Consider the following 25,559-nt stretch of genomic DNA (forward strand, 5'->3'; position numbering starts at 1 on the left):
TTTCTAATGTGTCACTGTATTCAATGTCCATCCTTCTTTCTCTTCTTACCTGTGTTTCTCTTGTCGCCTTACTGCATGCTCTTCTTACGAGTCACACTGTATCGTTTGACACGTGAAAGATGGCTACAATACCATGCTGATTGTTGGTCCAATGTCTTACATCCCACATTACTCCCGACAATGTCATTAATCCTTAATCATCAAATTTATCACTCTTCCTGTGTCACTCTCTTGTATTTTCGCGTGTTATTTCCTGCACATTTCCAGTGCCACACGATCTTGTATCTCATCCTACAAACCGCTCCCCACCCTCCATTCTATCCCAGCTCACACCCACTGATTTCAGCTCATCCAGTCACAATCTGCTGTTCCCTTCTTCACACTTATCCACCCTCAGACCTGCTACCTTTGATTTGCTTGTGACTTCACACCAATTTTAGTGCGTTTTCATCTTGTTTTCCCATTCTGCATCTGTTTCATCCTTCTTGTGATGTTTTGTACGTATTTGGGTATATTCTTGCTAATTTTTTTGGACGTAATTCAAAGTTATTTACGTAATTTTTCACATGGTTTCCACCACCATGGATCATTGCTGCCACCATCAGTATTAACACATAGAAGTTTCCTTATCCCTAGCCAGAACCCAGTCCCACATACTGTTCCTGTGTTGTTGCTTGGCTCGTGGAATCTCCCCGAATGGGCTTACCATCAAATTACTCATCTCTGGCTGCCGCCCCTCCTTCCACAACGACCTCCATCTGTTCACATTCTGTCGATCCCAAGCCCTCACCAACATGGTCCAGCAAACCCACATCAACCAAGCCGAAACCTCCTTGCAGTACCTACTCCCTGTCCACAACATTCTCCCGCTATGCAATCCCAAATTCCTGGAACCCATAACAAAGATTCAAACTCTTGCCTTCCAGGAACTAGAACAATATGCACAACACCACCTCAAAAAGCTATTCACCCTGCTACTCCCACCTTGGAGTACCACTGTCCGTCACCTCCACAACAAACCTCCCCCATGTCCCCTCTTAGCTAACAAACCCCGTCTTGCAGACCTACTACATTACCCCACCCTCCAAAACTCCCTTCCACAACCACACAGAATCCAGACCTGAAACACAGTCATGAACTTTTCCTCCAGAAGCCTTAGCCCTATGGAAATATGGGCTCACCTTTTGTCCCACTCCCAAATTCAATCATGCAGGATTTGTTAAACACCTTCTCTGCTTCTCCTGGTCCCTACAGTGGAAACACTTTTTTGCCACCAACCCTATCAATCAGACTTAACCAAAGACCAATGTTGAACCCTGTCTAGCCCCGTTCACTTCTCAAGCCAACCATGATCCAACTCATTGCCCCCAAATCATCCCCTGTTAACTTTCCAAAATTTCTTAATCTTGAACCTTGCCTCATCATCATTCCCCGAATTCCTCAACATGCAAACTAACCTTACACCCACAGAAAGAACCGCAGTCCACCATCTAAAAACTGATCCTGAACTTATAATCCTACCTGCGGACAAAAGCTCCACCACTATTGTTTTGAACTGCAAGGGTTACCTGGCAGAAGGAATCCACCAACTGTCAGATCCATCGACTTACAAACCTTGCAACAATGGCCCCATTCCAGAAATCCAGCAGGATTTCCAGTCACTCCTCAAATCCTTAGGCCCATCCCAGAACCTCTCCTCGGATTCCATCCCTCTGCTCACCCCTACCACTCCCCATACTCCTACCTTTTATATGCTTCCAAAAGTCCATAAACCCAAACACCCAGGACGCCCCATTGTGGCCGGTTACTGTGCCCCCACTGAGAGAATCTCTGCTCTTGTAGACCAACATCTTCAACCTATTACCTGGTACCTACCCTTCTATTTAAAAGATACCAACTATTTCCTTCACCGACACTCTACAGTTCCTGCCCCTTTACGACACAGTGCCCTGCTCGTCACTATTGGTTCCACTTCCCTTTACACTAATGTCCCTAATGCCCATGGCCTTACCACTATTGAACACTACCTTTCCCAACGCCCAACGTATTCCAAACCAACAACCTCCTTCCTAGTCGCCATGACCATCTATATCTTCACCCACAATGACTTCTTCTTTAAAGGCATTACCTACAAACAAATCCGAGGTACAGCTATGGGCACCCACATGGCACCATCCTATGCCAACCTTTTCATGGGTCATCTAGAGGAATGCTTCCTAAATGCCCAGAATCATAAACCCCTCACTGGTTCAGATTCATTGATGATATCGTTGCGATCTGGATTGAGTGTGAGGACACCCTATCCACATTCCTCCAGAATCTCAACACCTTCTCCCCCATTCACTTCGCCCGGTCCTACTCAATCCAACAAGCCTCCACCTCGAAGATGGCTACATCACTACATCTGTCCATATCAAACCCACTAACCACCAGCAATACCTCCACTTCGACAGCTGCCACCTGTTCCATACCAAAAAGACCCTTCCATAGAGCCTAGCAACCCATTGTCATTGCGTCTGCAGTGACGAGTGGTCCCTCTCAAAATATATTGAGGCTCTCACTGAAGCCTTCACAGACCTCATTATCCTCCCAACCTTGTAAAAAAACAAATATCCCATGCATTGTATTTCCAGCCACCCACAAGCTCCCAAAGTCTCACCGTCTGGCCACAGAGGAGTGTTCCCCTCGTAACTCAGTACTGGAGCAACTGAATTACATTCTCTGCCAAGGTTTCAGCAACCTCTTGTCGTACACTGAAATGAGAAATGTCCTGCCCATTATCATTCCCATCCCTCCCACAGCAGTATACTGCCGTCCACTGAACCCACAAAATATACTGGACCATCCCTACATAACCCCTGCTCCCAACCCCTTACCGCATGACTCATATCCCTGTAATAGACCTGGATGCAAGACCTGTACCACACAAGCTCCCACCACCACCTACTCCAGTCCGGTCACAAACATCACCTACCCCATCAAAGGCAGGCTACCCATGAAACCAGTCATGTGATCTACAAGCTCAGCTGCAACCACTGTGCGGAATTCTATGTGGGCATGACAACCAACAAGCAGTCTGTCCGCTTGAATGGCCACGAACAAACTGTGGCCAAGAAACAAGTGGACCACCATACTGCTGAGCACGCTGCCCGAAATGACATCCTTCATTTCAATGACTGCTTCACAGCCTGTGCCATACGTATCCTTCCCACCAACACCAGCTTTTCTGAATTGCGCAAGTGGGAACTTTCCCTGCAATATATCCTACTACACAGCCCTCATTCCACCATCACACCCAGTCTTTTTATTTCCCTCTTTTTCCGCTCCCCCCCCCCCCAAACCTCTTATTTGCCCTCCATCTAACCTCTCGACTGCAAATAGCTGCTCTAACCTTTCTCCACCTCACCCCTGCGCGCTTATCAGTAGCACATCACTGTTCCCCACCTGTAGCCAGAGACTGCTATGTGGGAGTGGCGTTTGTGAGTATGTTTAAATAAGCTTCCATAGATCAGAACATTAATACAGCCGCTACTATCTTCAAATTTAGTGGCAGGCTGCTCAAACCAGCACACTAAGGCAACCAGTAAACAACAAGACTGTGCATAACAGCTACAAGCTTCTCCAGCCACCAACCACTGGAAAACCAGCCATGAAGCTCAGAAGATTATGTAAGGCTGTTAACAAACACCACTTAGGTGAAACAAAAGCCAAACATACAAATCAAGCAAATAATAATGGCCACCTTTGCAAGAAATGGTCAATATAAGGCCTCTTAATATGCCACCAAATTTCCAAAATTTATCCTTAACTAAATTTACAAAATATCAAGAATGCATAGTAGTGGTGAAAGTAATGTCTCTTACGCCATATAGCTGAATAAAATTTGACACAGGAAAACTTAATAAATGCCAGAGAATAATATCTGAATAAGCCAAACCACATGGCAAGGAACCTTGTATGAACCAAAGGAAAATTGATATGACAAGAGTATCTCTATGAGGCAGTACTTAATAATTAGGTCTTACAAGCAATGCTTCCTTCCATGATATGCAGACACAAATTTAACACACATGTTAAATACAGGGAATTTGTTAAAGCAAACAAAATATTAAATGCAAAATCCTTAAAAATGCTTAAGATCACAATTTAACCTGAAAATTTTTTTCATGGTTTATCGCCAAAACACTTTCCCAGTATACTAAGGTACAAAAAAGCTGACAGCTGTATCAATCGAAAAATATAAGATTAAGGTTAACCACTGAATTTAGTCTTTCACACTGCATATAGCCAACACAAACACACTACAATGAAGCTCTCTGTGGTACACAGAAATCCCCAATAAATGCACAATTACATAAACAGCCAAATATTTGACTGATCAAAAATGTAAATAATAAGAAATAACAGAGGCTTAGTTCAGATAATTATGCTCAAACAAACACAGGGTGATTCAAAAAGAATACCACAACTTTAAAAATGTGTATTTAATGAAAGAAACATAATATAACCTTCTGTTATACATCATTACAAAGAGTATTTAAAAAGGTTTTTTTTTCACTCAAAAACAAGTTCAGAGATGTTCAATATGGCCCCCTCCAGACACACGAGCAATATCAACCCGATACTCCAACTCGTTCCACACTCTCTGTAGCATATCAGGCGTAACAGTTTGGATAGCTGCTGTTATTTCTCGTTTCAAATCATCAATGGTGGCTGGGAGAGGTGGCTGAAACACCATATCCTTAACATACCCCCATAAGAAAAAATCGCAGGGGGTAAGATCAGGGCTCCTTGGAGGCCAGTGATGAAGTGCTCTGTCACGGGCTGCCTGGCGGCCGATCCATCGCCTCGGGTAGTTGACGTTCAGGTTTCATAACTAACCTTTTTCGTAGGACTCTCCATACAGTTGATTGTGGAATTTGCAGCTCTCTGCTAGCTCTGCGAGTCGATTTTCCTGGGCTGCGAACAAATGCTTGCTGGATGCGTGCTACATTTTCATCACTCGTTCTCGGCCGTCCGGAACTTTTCCCTTTGCACAAACACCCATTCTCTGTAAACTGTTTATACCAACGTTTAATACACCACCTATCAGGAGGTTTAACACCATACCTCGTTCGAAATGCACGCTGAACAACTGTCATCGATTCACTTCTGCCGTACTCAATAACACAAAAAGCTTTCTGTTGAGCGGTCGCCATCTTAGCATCAACTGACGCTGACACCTAGTCAACAGCGCCTCAAGTGAACAAATGTACAACTAAATGAAACTTTATAGCTCCCTTAATTCGCCGACAGATAGTGCTTAGCTCTGCCTTTTGTTGTTGCAGAGTTTTAAATTCCTGAAGTTGTGGTATTGTTTTTGAATCACCCTGTATTTCAGTAAGCCACAAAGCACAGGTAATAGAGGTGGGAGTAGCGTAGGGTGAAAAGTACTGACCGTTAGTGCATGATACGGCAGATATTTGATAATCTTGGAAATATCCAGTGTGTCTCCCAGCACCCAGTACTGCATGGTATGGAGTATCAAGGTGGGACAAATCAGCGGGTGCGGACAGGATGCTGTACTCAATTAAATGTCGTAACTCCAACTTCACCAAGTCTTGACATAAACAGAGCTAATGGCCAATTGACCCACTATGTCCAGAACTCGGCCCGTGATGCCCTCTAGTGTGCTGTCACTCACTGCCTGGCTCTTACTGCCCTGCCAACACTGCTCAAGGACTACCTTAGGACTCTCTCTGCGGGAGATAATCAGGAACAATAGATTTGCACTTCCAATAGAAGTGCCAGTGAATAATGCCCAGAATCAAGGCATGCAAAATAGTCTGCGAGGCCCCACGGCTCAACCTCGCAGACTCAAACTGAAAGACAACCTCGCCCACTCAAACCGAAAGACAACCTCACCCACTCAAACCAAAAGCCCCCCTCCCCCCGCCCTCTTCCAGGTCTGGAGGGAAAAGGGGAGAGGCTAATTAGTCTGTTTCCCTGACTCACATGAACCTTTTAAGTTCTACCAGTAGCCAGATTCCAAACAAGTGAGTTGACAGAACTAACGATCTTATCAATGGAGCAAGGATCCACAAAATGAGGAGCTACTTTCCCAATAATTCCACGATGCTGTCCTCTGACCATGTTATAGTTATGATCCAAAACCTAATCCCACACATTCCCTCGAAACGGTTGTCTGCCTCGATTATAACGTCTCCCCCAATGGCGATTGACTAAGTCAGTATTCCTTCTAGCCCTATCCCAGTTCTGTTTAACCACGTCAGGGGTGATACATTCAGGCAAAAGGTCTTTATATTCCACAGGTTGGCAAGGGGAGAATTAAGGAGGTAGGTAAACATAAGAGCCCCTGGAACCAGCTTACAGGCCTCATGCTATGCTGAATTAAAGGCAAAATCGATCTAAGGGAGAGAAATATCCCACTCGATCTGAGCCTTCACTTGATAAATGATTAAAGCTTAATGCATTAAGATCCCTGTTAATCCTTTCAGAAGGTAGGCTGAGGATAATAGGGGGTGGCAGTTATATGCTTAATGGCATTACTACAACAAAAACACTTGAACTCACTAGAAACAATGGCAGGAGCATTATCGCTCAAAGAGCCTCAGGTGGTCCAAGCCAAGAAAACATATTAGTAAGATGATGAGTAGTGAGTGAAGCAGTGACTCCTCTGTTCAGAAGTAAGCAGACAAACTAGAAAAACCATCCACTACTACCAGAATACAACAGTTCCCTCCCTTAGTTCGGGGAAGGGGACCCCCATAATCAATAAATAATTTAACCACTGAGCACTGTTCCTGTTAAGATAGCGATACCCCCTTGTGTGAAGTGGCGTTGGGTTTACATATTTTACACAGTTCACAGTCATCGACTTAACGACGAATGTCCTAAAAACAACAAATGTCCTAATATAAGGAAGGCCAGGTAAGATGACAGTGCATCTTAGCAAGGGTCTTATGAAGGTCCAAATGACCACCCAGCAATGTGGCATGAAAATAATGAAAGCTGGAAAACACCAATTTGATGGGTAAACAAATGTTAGCCTCAGCTAATTTACCAACCCCACAACACAAAATATAATTTCTCAAAAAATAACCGGGAACAACCTTCACAGCCAACACACACTTCCTAGTATGTCAAAAATAGGATCCTGATCCTGTTTAACCTCGAGATCCCCAGTGGTGAACTGACCAACAATGAACCGCCTTTGGTTCCTGAGTGTCATAATCAAACATCAGCAACCTGATTATCAGAGCCTCTAATATGATGCACTCTGAAACAGAAGGCAAATATACGAACGGCCCACATTGCAATCCTGCCAGCCTTCCTATGGCAAGCCAAGACCCAACTCAAGGCTTGGTTGTTGGTCTCCAAGTCAAATTCTCTATGCTTGAGATAGAATTTATATTTGGTTCAAATGGCTCTGAGCGCTATGGGACTTAACATCTTAGGTCATCAGTCCCCTAGAACTTAGAACTACTTAAACCTAACTAACCCAAGGACACCACACACATCCATGCCCGAGGCAGGATTCGAACCTGCGACCACAGCAGTCGCGCTGTTCCAGACTGTAGTGCCTAGAACCACTCAGCCACCCCGGCCTGCGAATTTATTTTTCTCAAGACTAAATAAGACAGCCAATGGCCTCACGCTCATAAACTGAGCACTTAAGTTTAGGACCTGCTAATCTCCTCGAGGCAAAATCTAAAGGGAACCTTTCATCTAAATCTTCCTCTAAAAGTACAGCAGCAACTCCGGCACTGGAAGCATCAGTCTGCACTATAAATCTCTTTCCAAAGTCCAGAATAGACTATACAGATGGGTTGCCCATGGCAGTCCTAAGAGCTCCAAAGACAGATTGCTGGCTCTCTCCCCAAACAAAGTTTCCTCCCTTCTTATGCATATCATTAAGGGGAGCAACAAGTAAGGTGAAATTGGTGAAAAAGTTCCAAAAATAATTGGCTATACCAATGGATCTGCCCACCCCTTTTTTCTTCTTTGGGGGAGGAAATTTTCTCAAATCGGACGTGTATTCTTGATCAACCCTAATACCATTCTTTGAATCCAGGCGACCCAAGGGTCATTCCATGTCAAGTGTCCCAGTTTAAAAGATGGTCCCAGCTCGACCATCTTCAATTTTGATGAAATTTGTACAGGACGTACCTACATGAACTTATGCAAATTTTCAGGCTCAAATGTAACATGGTTGAGGTGCTAGAGCCATTTTCGTGAAGACCACTTTTACAGAGACCGAAAAGTGGTGAAGAAATCGTCAAATTTGACATTCCACTGTTTCTGGGTATAGTGGTACAACTTTGTGTGCTCTACATACAAATGTTGCAAGTAGAGTTCAGCAAGCGATGCATTTGGCATAATCTCAGTTCAAAGTGGGCAACAAATCATGTCACGAGAAATTTGCCCCATAGTTTTAACAAGGCATAAGTAGTGGAGAAGTGTGCTATGGACCTGGTCTTTTGCCAAACTACTGTCTGTCTGGGTGTTTAGTATATCACAAATTTTGGCCTGGCGTGTGTGCTTAATTACTGTGCTACCATCCTGTAAATTTGCTAAAAAACATAAATGTATCAAAATATACCCAAGTTCAAAGTCATGTATCTCAAAATGGACACCTACCACATTACATTCATTAACACCAGTCAACAGAGCATATTTCATTTTATTAGAAAAACTTATTTTCATTTTGGTGTCTCTTTGGGTAAGGTGCAAAAAATTTGCCTAAACTATTGACCTTTTTGGTAATTCCTAAAATCATTGCATTGGGCCATGGCGGCTATGCCACTACCTATCTCAAGACTGGTAACCTCATTACCAAGGGGCCACGCCGGATAGCCATGCAAAATCAGCCACGGGTGGGTTTCTTGACTGCAGGTTCTCAAGCCTGAAAGTGGGTGTCTAGCAGGTTCCCAAGCTGGAATGAGAATATCTAGCAGGTTCCCAAGTCTGAATATGGGTGTCTAGCAGGTTCCCAAGCCTTTTTTTTTTTTTTTTTTGGTCTCTCTGTGGTTCCCAAGCCGTAACACAGAATTCTTCAATTGTTAAATGTTTTAAATTTTTTGCTGATGTCCAAAACTATTGCTTCCGGCAAACTGTATTGATGCCCCATCATTGAAGCAGCTGGGACTGGTGTGACTGCAATTATCTGTTGTTCTGGGATCCAGCATATGTCTCTTCTAGTAGGCCAATGAAATGATTGAGCAGCTCCACAACGATGCATGAAATTAATCAAGGCATCTTTTTCTTCACATGAAACTTCATAGGTATTTCCTATCCGCCATTTTCCATCATAAACACAAGCAACATACTGGCCAGGCTGTAGTTCATTAATGGCAACATGTTTAGTAGCAACTTTAGCATGTCGGTTAACATTTGCTATAAAGGACAATGTATCATTTGATACTCTGTGAATCATAAGTCACTTTTCATCAATTGGCACAAAATGATGATGGTCTGTTGTACCAGACACTGTACATCTGCCCTCAGAAACGTTTCTCTTGATCAATTGTTGCATCTTCAATAATTTAGTTTTTAATATAATTAAATTCAATGCCATGAACATTTTTTGCAATATTCAAACAGATCAGTTGGTGTTAAGATTTGGTTGTCAATTGGGTGTTTAAGATCTGATCTTGCCGCTGAACACTTAACTGTGCCCCCACTTCTGTCACATGGTGATTTCCCATCTCTTGTTCAGAAAAAATTCCATTCTGCAGTAAAGCCAAAATCTTTTTGATGATGGCAAAGATTTAGGAAGCTCTTAAAATTTTTGTACTGCGCTGCAGAACCGTTGCTAAAATAATGAATATGCTTAATTTCTTTAAAAATGCGCTTATGGGATTTGGTCAAGTACATTAAAAAACACATGCACAGCAACTGTGTCATGTCGGATGCAATCACTGATTGTGCAGTAGCTGACACTCTTTAGGTCTTCATTACCTTTGTAGTAAATGACAAATTGGTGTATTGTAGCTTGACTATTTTCCCAATGGAATCCCTGCACTGCGTATGGACAATAAAGGAGTAATTTTCTGCAAAATCCATTAATATAATCAATTCTCCTGGTTTGAGACCTTCTTCAGTGAACTGCTAAATGCTTGCTCTGATGTTTTGCAGTGCAGTGGTGAGTAGAAAGGGCCAACTAATAGTTCAATGAATTCTTCAACTGTCATTTCTCTGGCTTCAAGTGTATCTCTATCAGTGTGGGTCCATTGTTTGAACTGAACTGTATCCTCAGGATCAATATCTGCAAAAGCGCTTTCCAAATATTCATTTAGAGCTTCTGTTCCTTGACATACTTCACAGCGATGAAGCATGCAATCCTTTGTTTCCAAATTATAGGCAATTTTGCTCAGTAAAATTTTGTAATCTTCTTATATTGGGCTATGTGCCACCATTAGTTTCACATGTTGATGATGTACTGTGCAGACACAAACTGAATGTGGACCAGCTGTGCCTACAGTCACACACCACTTTGGCCTTAATTCACAAAATTTGGAAAATCCAATTTCCGATCAATTTTTATTGTGGTACACAACAAACATTTCTTTTAAGTTGCTCAGTAATAAGTATTTCTGTCTTTTAATCTTTTCTCCATCAATCCGAACAGTAATACAGTCCTTTTTTCCTGGACAAATCCAACTAAACTCTTCATCATAAAAATGTTCTATGACTTTTGCCTTCACACCCTCAGAAAGCTGCTTCCCACATTTACCTTCGGGCTGTGCCAATATTCCCTGTTCAGCTTTTATCTTTCTAGCCTTCCTTACCATTCTTTCTGAAACACAAAATTCTTACATAGTCTTTTTGATAGACCAGCTTTGGGGAACTAAGGTCAAAATTTGAATTTTCTCATTATTATTTGATATGTGTAATTTTTCTTGCAATTCTTGGATCAGCTCAATGTAATCTGAGCAAGTCCAGCATTGCTTGCTTGTGGATGGTTGCTCCAATTCACTGGGATCAAGTCCTCCCACTTCTGCAATTTTCTTGTAATTCCACCTTCAACTTGATGGATTTTGTGCTCTGCATATTCTTTTGTATCCCTTGCACCAATTCGTTGAAATTTTAATGGTGATATTCCAACAGATGTTAAGCTTGTATTCAAATTGTGACCAACATTAGTCTCATCATCTTCATCTGACTGATACGTAATGTCCATTTGTGAATATTTCAGTGTATCAAATTCTTTTCTACAGAAAGGGCACATTTTTTGGCCGTTTAATATCAGACAGACAGACCCTTTTTAGTAGGTTGATTGAGCGCAAGCTTTTCCGTGCAGTGTGGTTTCTCTTGCCAAATGGGTTGCAGCATGATCTTTGCAAAAATTCAAATCTTTTTAAGAGTAAAGCTTCATGATGGAAGCATAGTTGAGTATTTTCAGTAGAATGTAAACCACTCTGTCTCGTAAGTAATTCTTGTTCTTCTAAGGAAAGTTTCTACAGATTTCAGTCCTTTTAAGGCACTGTATGTCGTTAAATGGTGTGGGGAATCAGTATTTCCAAAACTGCATACATTAACTTGATCTTGTTCTTCCATTTTAGCAACAACCTGATATGCTTCAGACACTAAAATCAAATTGCCGAGTCCTAAATAAAGAAAAAGAAAAAAAAAAAAAAATTAATAAGCATTCAGCTTCCCAAAAATTATTTAGCAGTCTCTAGTACAGTTAAATGGTTAAATTTAGCAATGAACCTGTCACAAACAGGTTTAAAATCGCAGAATAAACAGCAAAATGAATATTTAAACAATGAAGACATAATCAACAAAATTCCAAATTTTATATGGCATTTTTGCACCTTACCCAAAGAGACACCAAAATGAAAATAAGTTTTCTAATAGAATGAAATGTGCTCTGTTGAATGGTGTTAATGAATGTAATGTGGTAGGTGTCCATTTTGAGATACACGACTTTGAACATGGGTATATTTTGATAAATTTATGTTTTTCAGCAAATTTACAGGATGGTATCACAGTAATTAAACACACAATCCAGACCAAAATTTGTGATATACTAAACAGACAGACAGTAGTTTGGCAAAAGACCAGGTCCATAGCGCACTTTCTCCACTACATATGCCTCGTTAATTTTGAACTGAGATTATGCCAAATGCATTGCTTTCTGAGCTCTACTTGCAACATTTGTGTGTAGAGCACACAAAGTTGTACCACTATACACAAAAGCAAGAGTCTAGCTCTTTTACATTAGGAACAGTGGAATGCCAAACTTGACAATTTCTTCATGACTTTTTGGTCTCTGTAAAAGTGGTCTTCATGAAAATGGCTCTAGCACCTCAATCAAGTTACAGGTGAGCCTGAAACTTTGGATAAGTTCATGTATGGCCCTCAGGTACATCCTGTACAAATTTCATCAAAATTGAAAATGGTCGAGCTGGGAGACCTAGGACACTTCACGTGGAATGGCCCCCCAAGAAAGAGATCTGCTGCCTAGCAAGAGTAAATTTCAATGGTTTGACAGTTAATCCAGCAGACTGAACCTTTAACAATACCCGCTCCAGGTGAGAAAGATATTCATGAAAAGAATGGCTATAGACCACCAAGGCATCAAGATAATTATACACATGACTCGTGATCTAGAAGTTGTGGAAGAACGACAGCCCCAGTAGCCAAGCCAAATGGTACCCAATTAAATTCATACAGATTCCAATCTGTAAAAAAGGCAGTAATGTGCTTAGACTCTTTGCTTAGTGGGATCTGATAGTGAGCTTAATTTAAATCGAGTACAGTAAAATAGCACCCACCAGCAAACCATGTGAAACAATTATGGAGGTCAGGAAAGGGAACTGACTCCCAAATAACCTTCTCATTAAGGACTTGGTAATCGACTAACAGCCTATAATCCTCACCTTGCCCCTTTAGGAATGAGAACTGTAGGTGAAGCATATGGGGACGTTGATAGTCTAATAACCTCATGTGTAAACTTAGGAAAAAATAGTGTACGGTCACAAAAGAAATTCGACACTGACGATTGCATAATTGGTTTTGCGACAGTATGACCATACAGAGAAAGCTGAAAATTAGACATTGTGACACAGGCACAGAAGGAGGGGAAAAAAAGGTCAATAACACTGTGTCAATAACACAAGGTACACTGTCTCATATTAAACATCATCGTAAATAGATGTTTTGCTTCTTCTGCGTAAGTACTCTTTGGAAGAATAATCGATTATATCAGTTTTGGCATATCCATTGCTGATATTTTGCCCTAGGCTTCTGTTAAGTGGCTTCGGCATATTTTATTTGCAATATGATTATTTCTGGTGCATGATTCTAAGTAGTCACACACATTTTGAACATATGTATAGCAGGATACTGGTGTGTCTTCAGTTGTCTTAAGAGTACCGTTAAAGAACCACATTTTGGTATTTGTGGCAGCATTCTTAGTACTGCTATCCTGTTGTTTTCATCGACATATTACATAGTGGCAATGCACCAAATGGTCTTTGGCAGGGAATACTTCATGTATAACTGTTCTACAACCCACATTTAGTGCACTCATGTGTGTACACCTTCAGTATAGGTTATCAATAAGTTGTATCACCCATCATTCCGTTAGTGAATTCCAGTTTTCTTATTCCAGTCCAGTGCATTTTACACCCCCAAACACGCACTACATGTGCATGTTGTTAAGTTAACGAAATAAGGGTTAACTGAGAACTTTACAGCTTCAATACAGGCAAAAAGCATTGTTTTCATTAAGAGCTGCATAACCATGTTCTTAAATTATTTATTTTATTTTTTCGTTACTGACCATACACAAAAATCTGTTTAGTACTAGGTTTAGTCTATTGTTATTTCTTTTTGTAAACAAACTGTTATTTCCACCGTACCTTAGAGCACATGTTCTGACAGATCAACCCAAAGTGTTTGAATTTAAAACTGACATTTATGTGTGCAACTGAAATTCATGACTATTCATTTTGCCATAGGTAACAACCACATTTGAGGCCACAACAGCTGCTACATGACTTAATCTGGTACCTGCACTTCCAGGGAATAGTTACTACATTAACTTACATACACAGTCAATAGAAAACAGCACAGATTCCTTTGTGTCTTGATTCATAGTACCTGCTGGATCAAAAATGGAGTATGTACTTTTGGACATGACGCCACAAGATGATATGGCCAATTATTTCTTTCAGTGCAGATGCATCCATGCTCAAACACTTACGGGAATCGGCGAAATGCTGTGAGTAATGAGGATAATGGGCAAAGGGCACTACGTTAAGTGTGCGGATAAGTTGAGAATCTGGATATGATGGGAGTTGTGCTAGGGTAGTCCCTGCAGTTACAATGACATTGCATCCAGATGGCTTAGTGGTCAGCATATCTAGGTAGTAAGCAGGAGACATGGATTAGAATCCCAGTCGGGCACAAATTTTCGACTTTCCCTGTTGATTTCAATCAATGCCTGCTTGCAGCCAGTGTCCGTAATTCCTTTGTCTCTTAATTTAATTTGTAATGGCTGCTGGGTCAAAAATGGTGTTTGTGTGAAAGAACAGACACCAATTTATGCAAAACTTCGAAGTACATTGTGATAGCCTCAGGAAACTGAATAAACAGCTTTAGGATGTTTGTTGCCAAAAAAAGGTAAATGAAATTATACTTCTCCATGACAATGCAAGGCTCACAAGCCTGAAAACTCAAGAGGGGCTCACAACATTTATTAGGACTGTTCTTCCTCATCCACCTCACAGCTCCGATCTCGCACCTTCCATCTTCCATCTGTTTGGCCCAATGAAGGATACACTCTGCAGGGAGTAGTATGTGTATGATGATGAGGTTATTGATGCAGCAAATGTTGGTTCCGATGTCGATCAATAGAGTGGTACCATGCAGGCATACAGGCCCTCCCAGTAAGGTAGTGTAAGACCATCACACAGAATGGGGTTATGTTGAAAAATTGAGTTTTGTAGCCAAAAGGACAAGGAATAATAATGGTGTAGTGGAGTCCTGAATTAAACCAACCTGCCTTCGGAAGAAGAAGAAGAAGAAAAATAACTTACTGCACGCCCCTCGTAGTAGTCAGTGTTGATTCATTCCCTCTTGTCCTCTCAGTTGTTCTGTACATTCCGATTTTTAATAAGATGGAAGATATCTCTTTACCTAACTTTTTCTTTTAATACTGAGAAAAGCAAAAATTATGTTGATGTTCCATCTAGCGTGAACAAACTGCCATCTGACAGAGATGTTCCTGTTCTTTCAATTGAGGTGACGTGATCTCAATTGTTACAAACTGTAGATGCATATTAAAGGCATTTACATAAAAAAATGGTTTTTTGGATTATAGCGTACAGCAATCAATCTCTGAAAATAAGATTCAACACTATCCTTGGCAGTGTAATATCTTCACAACAAATTACTCCTAGAACTTCTGACTCCATATGACAAGACACTGGAATGTACACTTGTGCACGGAATACACTCTACTATAGACCAGATACAGTTTCTGTCTATTGTGCCATATATACATATCCACACACAGACAGGCACCCTGGTAGAAGACTGCTAACCTGCTTACAGCAAATAATATGGGTTGTCTGGACACCGTTCAGACTCATCTGGAAAAATGCATGAACCTGCATACCTTATCTGCCGTAGGACCTACTACATGTGTTACAGACTTCCATACAAAAGTAACTGGAGTAAATACTGAACATGTTGTTCCACAGTTTTCATCCATATCTTACTGTGTGAATACCACACTACTTCATTTACGTGTCACCTTTAAATCTTTAATAGCATTTGCTGATATAAAGTTGTGATGCTTGTACAGTGTGATCTAGAGGCAGGCCAAGAAAAATATGATCAGCATAAACTGCCCAATGAAATATTTTGTGCCATTCAAGTGAGTAGCATAATTTGCACTTTTTTTTGTTTCAAAATCAGAAACTTCTTTTTCAATACTCTACTGACAACAGTAAATCACAATCTAGTCAACTGTGCAATGGAAGTAAAAACAAACCTGTAATTTCAGTGTAGTTCAATATGGTCCTCCGTGTCTCCAGCTCTGAACAGGATAATGCAGCTTTTGTACACAGTATAGTCTAGGGGACTTTCATGGAAAAATGGGTAAAGAGGATATGTTCATCCTCAAAATAGGAAAACATAGCAAGCACTCGACCACAAACGAAAATGGATTAAAAATGATCAACTTTTCACTGTCAAAGAATATGAGAATTTGCTCGACGATGTTCTCTCACAAAGATATGTACAAAGGTACATGGTGTTCTCCAGATGGAAACCAGTAAATCAGATTGACCATGTTATGACAGATCAACATTTCACTTCATTTAAAAGAGATGTCAGCACGTACAGAGGAGCTGAAATTGGCTCAGATCATTTCCTAGTGGTAGGAAAGATGAAAATCAAGATGATTGGGAATCAACAACCAAAAGTCACACCAAAACCTAATTTAGACATCGAATGACTGGAGGAACTGTCTGTTAAATAAGTCTATGTGATTGAAATAAATAACCGATTTACAGCATTGCAAGAAGCTGATGAGGAAAATAGTGTCGAGAAGGCTTAGGAAAGAATAAAGACTGTAGCAACAGATGCAGCAGAAAAAACATTGGGCAAGAAAAAGAAAACGAAGAAACAGAAATGGTTCAACAAAAAGTGCCAGAGAGCAGTAGAAAGGAGGAAAGAAGCCAGGTTGCTGTGGCTGCATAATAAGGAGAGTGAGGACAGGAGAGAGATCTTCAAGGCAGTTAGAAGAGAAACAGCAAGAGTTCTACAAACAGAGAAAAGGAAATATCTAACTGGAGTACTAGAATCTATAGAAGTGGAAAGCAGGAATGGAAACTCAAAGAAGTTGTTTCAGTATACAAAGAAAAGTAAGAGCTTATTGAAGTGAAAAACCTATTCATAAAAGATAAAAATCAAAATATGCTAACACAGCTGGAAGATATCCAAGAAAGATGTAAAGAGTATTTCTCAGAAATTTTAAATTACATTGATCCGCACATAACCTTCAATTACGCAACATCTCAGAGTGACAGCATTAATAATGGCGAATGTAGAATCACAGAACAGGAAGTGGTCCACACGATTCAAAAGTTCAAAAACAACAAGGAAGCAGATGAGGACCAGATATCAGCAGAGATGTTAAAATAGGATGGAAGCAAACTACACAAAGACATTTATAACCTCATCATAAGGATCTGGAAAACTGAAACACTGCCGGAAGATTGGAAAACACCAATAATTTGTCCAATACACAAGAAAGGAAATAGAATGGAATGTGGAAATTACAGAATAATCAGTTTACTGAACATAACGTACAAAATCCTCTCAATGATCATTCTGGCAAAACTTAAACCTTATGCAGAAAGCATTATTCAAGATTACCAGGTTGGATTTCAAACAAACCGTTCCACAACTGATAATTTGTTTACTATATGAGAGATCTTTGAGAAATACCGGGAATTTAACAAAAACATCCACTGTCTCTTCATTGACTTCCAGCAAGCCTACAACAGCATCCACAGAAGTAGCCTCTACAACATTACGAGAATTTAGTAAACCCAGTAAAATCATTAGGATGATACAACTGTGCATGGATGGCTCCCAGGCAGCAGTGAAGTTTAAGAGGATCCATGTGTCCCACCTTTCCAATTAAAACAGGCTTACAACAGGGAGATGCTCTTTCATGTGTCCTCTCCAACCTTGCATTAGAGAAAGTTGTTTGGGAGAGTAATTTACATCTTTACAATGGTCTCCGATTCGAACACAGTGAAGTAAAACTCTTGACTTATGCAGATGATATAGTGTTGCTGAGTGAAACTGAAGAACAACTGAAAGACATGTACAGATCTCTCAGGCACAGTGCCAGCAAAATGGGGCTTTTGATTAACCAAGAGAAAACAGAACATATGGAAATAGGTTGAGTCATAAACCCAAATCCTTACTTTGAAATTGACCAGCATTCGAAATTCAGAAAAGTTCTCCAGTTTAAATACCTTGGATCACATTTCAACAGTAAAAATATCATAACAATGGATATAAATGAAAGAATAGCCTCAGGGTCAAGATGTCTGTACTCACTAAGCAACCCACTCAAAAGTAAAGCTTTGTCAATCACCACAAAGATGAAGATATGCAACACTATCATCTACCCCATAGTACTGTACGGTTCAGAAAGCTGTACGCTTACAAAGAATGAAAGAGAAAAACTGATGTGTTTGAAAGAAAAGTAATGAGAAAGATCTGGCGACCTGTGTTTGAGAATGGTGTATGGAGAATTCGAAAGATCAACGAAATTTATCAGTTAATGAAGCAACCCACTATCATCCAGAAATTAAAAAGTAGGAGACCGCATTGGGCTGGACATGTGGCAAGAGTTGGAAAACAACAGAATCACCTAAAAAGCATTTGAAGGAACTCTCCTGGCAACAAGAACATTGGGGCGAACCCATACAAGGTGGAAAGATGATAGAGAGAAGGGCATCGCATCATTAGGAAGAGGCTGCGAGAGATAGAACGCGGTGGAAGCAGATCATTGATGGAGTGCATGGTCTACAGGGCCTGTGATTGCTAAAGCTAGTTTCATGTGCATTTGTAAGATGCCTCTTGTCACTATCAGAGGTAGGCCATAATTTGAGGGATATGCAGTATTGTGACACAATCCTCCAACTTACTGTCCGACCCTAAATGGTTCAAATGGCTCTGAGCACTATGGGACTTAACTTCTAAGGTCATCAGTCCCCTAGAACTTACAACTACTTAAACCTAACTAGCCTAAGGACATCACACACATCCATTCCCGAGGCAGGATTTGAACCTGCAACTGTAGTGGTCGCGAGGTTCCAGACTGTAGCGCCTAGAACCGCTCAGCCACCGTGGCCGGCGTCCAACCCTAAAGTCAACATTTTGGTAATGGGTTGGTCTTTCAAGACAATGACATCCATGCGGTGAACACTTCCTTTCAGGAGGCAGTAATCAGCCATATAGAATGGATTTTCATCTAGTGACATAAATTTTATTAAAAATACTTGGTGACCTCAGGATGACTGCTGTTGAGGACTAAGACAGGTTTAAGCACCAAAATCTTGACCACCTTGAGAAGTGCTAGTAAAATTTCTTGTGTTCCTACCTGTGTTTGGATTGGCGGCTCATTGGGTAAGTGCTAAACCAAAAATCCATAGAACTGGTTTCCAATCCCCAGTCAGTCCTAGGGTTTCTTCAGTCACTAATCACTTCTTTCATCTGAAACAAGATGAGTGTTGTTGCTGTTAACTTACTCCATGATGATCACAAATTATGACATTCTTCCAATCACAACTGCATCACTTCAAAAATTAAATGCACTTGATATATTGTTTTTCTTAAGACCCAATAACGTTACAACTGGTAGAGACTCAAGTAGAAATCAGCTGTGTTACCTTGTGGTCATTTAAGATTCAAAGCAAGAATAAAATGAACTTTTCTGAATTAGATTTGTAAAAAAAAAAAGGGCAACCCACAGGAATTTCAATGCCTAATTTGATTCCTTTATTTTATTTACTTATTTTCTCAAATATTACATAAGGATACCAATCATTTGCAATTTTCTACGTATCCTAACTAACAGGATACGCCGAAAGTGTATAAATTTCTCTGAGAAGCTCCAGTACACAACAAAAGGTGACTATCTGGGATTTGGCACTTTAGTTTTTTAATTATCCTGGAAGCCCATCGAAATTGGAATTGACAGTGCAATTGCCAGCAACAATTATAAACAGTAAATTATGGAGTATTGTACTTTTGACAACCCCGAAATACAAAGCATTTGTTAATTCTTGGGACAAGGTATGAACCAAAGAGAGGGCTTTGTCCTATTAGCAACACACTGAACAAACTTAATTAAAAATATTCTTAAACTTCATAACAATGAGGGATTGAATTAACAGTGGCTATTCATAAGTGAAGATGTTCTCAACCTGAAGTTTGGTTTGCATCAAGGTGCTTCATTAAACATGGTTCATTTCCTGACTGCCTCTGATCTTTCACCTGACTTACCCAGACTGGTATTCAGGGTCCTTTAGTACAATGTAGACTCCAAACCATGGTACAATTAGCTTTTTTTTTAAAAAAAAAATTCGTCAGTGCCCACTGTGAAAGAATAACAGAAAAAACAACATCACCTGGAGGAGATTGCTCTTTATATGTCAACTATGGATTAATTAATACGGCAATCATCAAAATAATATAATAATTTTTTGTTAACATGGTTCATTCCGCTAGACAATTAACATTTTTCTACAGAGCAACTTTGTCTTGAAAACATCCGTAAAATTACGTATAAATCATGTTGTTTACAAACGTGGTAACTGGTGCGGTAGGCAAACAAAAGGTGAGCCAGAATGAAAACCAATTACGGACCATTCAAGTTCGTCATATTTAATGATTATGATACAGAGTGCTATTCGAAGAGCGCTTTCCTTAACTCAGTTCCAATGAGTTTTCGTAACAAATACCTTTATCTGCAATGAGAATTCATGAGTACTGTTATCATAATTTTGGGTGAGAAAAATAAAAGGCGTCTTTTTGCGTGTAAAATGCATGACCTTTTTCTTATGTAATACGAGTACTATGTCCTTAGCCTACAAACAAGTAACCCTCAAAATTCTCAAAATAGTGACCTTACCTACGGAATTCGAAAGGACGTTTCAAGCTGCGTAAATTCTTGTATCGCCAAACAACACTACTCCACAACTGCACCAACAACGAAGTTTTAGACACTGCACGTACTTCCAAACCACGCCGCAGCTCAACTGCGAGTCGCGTCCTGCGTTATCTGTTGTTGCGCAACAGTATCAACGAATGGCATTAATCACCGGTACAAGAAAAACATCCTATCATTGAAAATATTTTAAAGGTTAAACGTGAGTTTTTACATGCAACCATTTCGAGAACGACTGTATCATTTTTTAAAAATCAAATATCGTGAACATATTTCACAAGTTACTCGCAGTACTTCACGTACATAAATGCTGCCAACACGTAGCGCGAAGACAAGTACTGCCCGAAAACGTATTTTTAATACCTTCCAATTCATGCGCAAATTATTGAAATAATGACGCGAATTGTAAATAAAAAGTGTAGAAATATTTTGCGACAGCTAAAAAGGGACAGATAAATTTAATGCTTAGAATATATCGAAAACAAACACTTTGCCTCTGTTTCTGTTTGCTGTCAGAGCTTATTCAACAAAATCGGATTAGTTTACAGTGCGATGAGGAAGCATATATCTATATATTGTCCATATTGTAAGTATAATGACGTGTCCTATATTATAAGTAGATAGCTGTACGGAAGATTAATTTCTGGCACTATAAAAATCACAACCCACATAAAAAAAATTGCGTCCTTTCGGTTTATCTGTTTTCGTTAAAGAACCATTGAAAAAAGTAGTCTTACTCCCTTGATCAAAGTTAAATTAATGAAAAAAATATAGTGCAGAGTTATCACGAACCTGCTATAGTACTACCTATTAACAGAGAAATGTGGTGAATTTTGGCCAAAGATAGAGTGTTGAGCACAAAAGTGTGTAGACTGTTGAGTTAATGAAAATTATAGTGGAGTATGTGAGTTGTTTCTATAACAAAAACAATCTTTCTCTGGAGAGCGAACTAACAGCATTCGGTCGTGTTCAGTCCGCATTCGTAGATTCTTGCAGTCACTTTTTGTCCCCGATTGTAGACGGACTTTTAGCTTATTTGTAACCATCAAAGAAATTTCACGTGCTCACAGTGACTTCTGTACAGGCACTGCAGTATAGAGTGCATGCGTCTGCTATTTTTCGCTTTGATTATTATATAGCATAAGTTATGTGAGCGACGGAGACGGCAGAATGTAATGTAATGCTGATAATACAAAAATTTAGATACCACAGGTACAGGGACTTCCGGATCCTAAGAGATCCATTGCACAAAATGCCAAACAAAAGGAAACATGCTTGGTAGAAAGTTATCGAAGCGCGCTTAAGTTCTAACTGGAGACCAGAGAAGGACAATAAATTCGTCACTGGTTTCAGTGTGGCGGGAAAGGAGTGGAGAGACCCAAGATATACTTATCTTCATTGAAAAGGAGCAGCACAATAAATTGATAAAACACTCGTAACGTGAAATTAAAATATACGAAATAAATGAATATGCTTATGGGCTTATGTTTATCTTACTGTAATAATATCACAAACGTATCACAGTTTCTTTTAGAACGTTAGAAGTGAATTAATAATTGTTTTCCCCACAGTCTCCCTTACAACAAATTACGAAGTGGGTTGTTTATTAAGTGAGTGAGTCGTGTGTATATTTTATAATATATTTATGTTCTTTACTGACATTACATCCCTTATAAGTACTGTCGTAATATCCTTTATTTGTAAAAGTCATCGTAGACATCAGGAACTAGCTGAGATGTAACAGCTACTGAAAGATGTAAAATCAATTTATTAAATATTAGCTGCAAATATGTTCTCTTGACCTATCCAATATCGTATGTAAAATCTTACATTCTTTGATTTGTATTAACAGTTTTGTTGAAGATAGATAATTTCCTTGCTACAAAATAATGTAAACATCAATTTGTAAAAATTACTGTAAATAGCTCTCTTGACCTATCCAATATCATATGTACAGCTGTACAATACTATGATTGCCTGGATCAATAAAAATACAATACAATACAATACAATTAGTGATGTAACTTGTCCCCAGTTGCTACGAACAACACTGTAGGTGCTAGACTTTTGTGGTTGCCAGCGTAATGTTTCAATTGACATAGCTGCTAGGTTTTGGCATAAAGGAGCAGCAGATCAGTGATAAATGTTTCATGATTGCGTAGAAATTCAGACACATTCATATAATTTTTCTTCTCATTAAGCATGTTGCTTGCAAAAACAGCGTGTTCACAAAAATGTCTGAATTTCACAGTTTACATTGCTACTGTAATTAATGTCGTACAGAGTGAAAACAGTGTGCCCATAATTAGGGGGAAAATAAAAAACCTTTAAGGCAGAGGTTGGCACACTATGCTTGGTCTCTCATGCACTTTTTGCCCCCCCCCCCACTGTAAATGCTTGTTCACAGGTAAGCCACAAGCAAATGGTAGTGAACTTATTTGATACTGGTTCTTCAAATTTTGTAAGTAGGCTTTCATGGAACAGCCGATATTTATCTACAAGTGTCTCCAGGTTTCGGTTTTTCATCATCAAACATGATTCACGCTGCTCTCGATTGTAAATAATCAGTATCGTCTGTCAGTTTTCTGTAAGGTGTCTTTTTCCCTGTATCTTACCAGCTTTATCTATCACTAACCCTGTTTGGTCATTTCATTTCATGTCACCACAAACTGTTGCTCCTTTATATTTTTATAAGTTGACTGATTAAAACTGTGACTGATGGATATTGTAGTCATAAGATACTATGATTTTGTTATTCTTTAAATAGGTACACTATTTTATATTTCTGAACATTAAAGCAAGTTGCCAATCTTCACACCCCTTTGAAATCTTGTCAATATCTGATTGAATATGCAGTTTTTTCCCAGATAGTCATCCATTTAGATAACTACATCATCTGCAAAGAGTCGGAAGTTAGCATTAGTTTTCTCAGCCAGGTCATTAATACACAACATGGACAGTGTCCTCGCCATCATCCAATCTCCACTTATTTCCAATATTTGCTCAGAAAAATCAGTCTCTGTTTTGAAAACTAGGTGTGCCGCAATAATATTGTATGCTCCTATAATAAATGACACAAGCCGAAGATTAAGACTAGCCAGTTCAAATGTCTTTTTTCGAATTTAACAATTTTATGAATTGAATTTTCATTTTGTGCGCCTACTTAAGTTTCATGCCTTACTAATGACACAGATCATAAATCAATAATTAAAAAATTAATGTATATGCAGCAGTACCACTGATGCAATTTGAGTTGAGAGAAGGGGTGCTAATGTGCACTTATCACACCAGTAAAAACTTTGAGCCTTTGTGGATATTGTTTGCAGTTCTTATACAAAATGTCCCCCTGCAAATTACTTTATTTTGGAAAATTATGCAAATCTGAAAAGTGACTTACTATGTCCATGAGTTATTTGCGATGCTCATGTGAAAGGTTTTCTTATCTGCCTTAATTGCTATTTCATACTTTATGTGCATTTTTACATTATTGGAGAGCAGAATGGTGTTCCTTAATGAGCAAAGAACTGTTAACAATTGTGCCCTACATACTTGTTACAAAAGGTATCCGAATAGATACGCTATCACCCCTACGTTACATCCCTTTCAATTAATGTGCATAGTTTGGGAACTACTTATTCTTTGGTAATGTTTCCAATGAACTGATGAAACTTATTTGTTTTGACACAGGCCATCGAAGCTGGGCACGAGGGGTCCCCAGTACTGCAATTCAAGTTTACACTTTGATTTAAATTCCTTACAACCCATCAGGCAGAAGCTGGATCAGTACTGGATCAATGTCTATAATGGAACGGAATCTGCATTGTGGAAGCATGAGTGGCAGAGGCATGGTACTTGTGCTGCAAGTCTTCCAGACCTTAATTCAGAGCTTAAGTACTTCAGCAAGGGTCTGGAATGGTTGGAAGCATATGGAATGGATCACATATTGCCCAAAGCTGGCATCAAAATGGATTATGCTGAAGGATTCTCTGCTCAGGAGTTCTCTGATGCTGTCGTGAGTGTCCTTGGAGTTGACCCTGATATTCAATGTATAGAAGACAAGGTATGATGTATATAATTTCTGATAAGTCTTTAAGAAGAACTAATGATTTTCTTTTGTCTCATATGGAAATACTGTACTTACCTCACAGTAGAAAGAATGTTGCTAAATACTTGTGTCAAAAGTTGAACTTTAAAATTACCATCTGCTGACAGTGGTGCCATTCATAGGAACATAGTTTCATAAATTCTGTTTTTAACAGCAATTCAGGTCATTTTTTATAATATTTCAGGACAGAGACATAGTGCCACATTGACACTCCATGAAGAAATTGAGAAATTCTCTGCAAATAAGTGATATCTTGTCTTTATTTTTGTTTGTTGTTGCCATTCTGGAATATTTTTTATCATTTTAAATGGGGTTATAAGCTGAGCTTATTTTAGTAAGTACGAGAGAAAATTGGAACAAATGCACAATAGTTTTGTTACCAAAAGGTTTAATAGGTAACAAAAAACTACAAACAAACTTACATCTCTTACCTACTTTTCTACGTAGTCACCATAGTTCTCAACACGTTTCCCCCATTGTGGTACCAGCTTCAATATGCATTGTTGGTAGAAGTCCATTTGGTTGTTGTATAGCTATCTCCGGGCTGCTGATTTCATTTCCGCATCTGTTGCAAAGCATTGATGGGCCAGAAATTCCGTCAAGGGACCAAACAGATGAAAGTCGGAATGTACAAGGTCCAGACTGTGTGGTGGATGCTGGAGCATCTCCCACCCAAATCTGCTGATTTTCTCATGAACAGGAGCAGCAACTTGGGGCGAGGTTTGTCGTGAAGCATTAATGTCG

At 39.6% G+C, this 25,559-nt stretch overlaps 1 protein-coding gene across 2 annotated transcripts in view; it reads left to right on the forward strand.

The window, feature by feature from the left end:
- The window catches only part of LOC126195072 (ribonuclease Oy), a 62,471-nt gene that overhangs the window by 13,009 nt on the left and 23,903 nt on the right, over window positions 1–25,559 (forward strand). For both annotated transcript variants that reach the window (XM_049933525.1, XM_049933526.1), the window contains one exon: window positions 24,398–24,770. In XM_049933525.1, the coding sequence (XP_049789482.1) occupies window positions 24,398–24,770 (373 nt within the window). The remainder of the gene's footprint in view (window positions 1–24,397; window positions 24,771–25,559) is intronic.

Source organism: Schistocerca nitens, chromosome 7 (assembly GCF_023898315.1).
Source record: "Schistocerca nitens isolate TAMUIC-IGC-003100 chromosome 7, iqSchNite1.1, whole genome shotgun sequence".
Lineage (NCBI taxonomy): Eukaryota > Metazoa > Arthropoda > Insecta > Orthoptera > Acrididae > Schistocerca > Schistocerca nitens.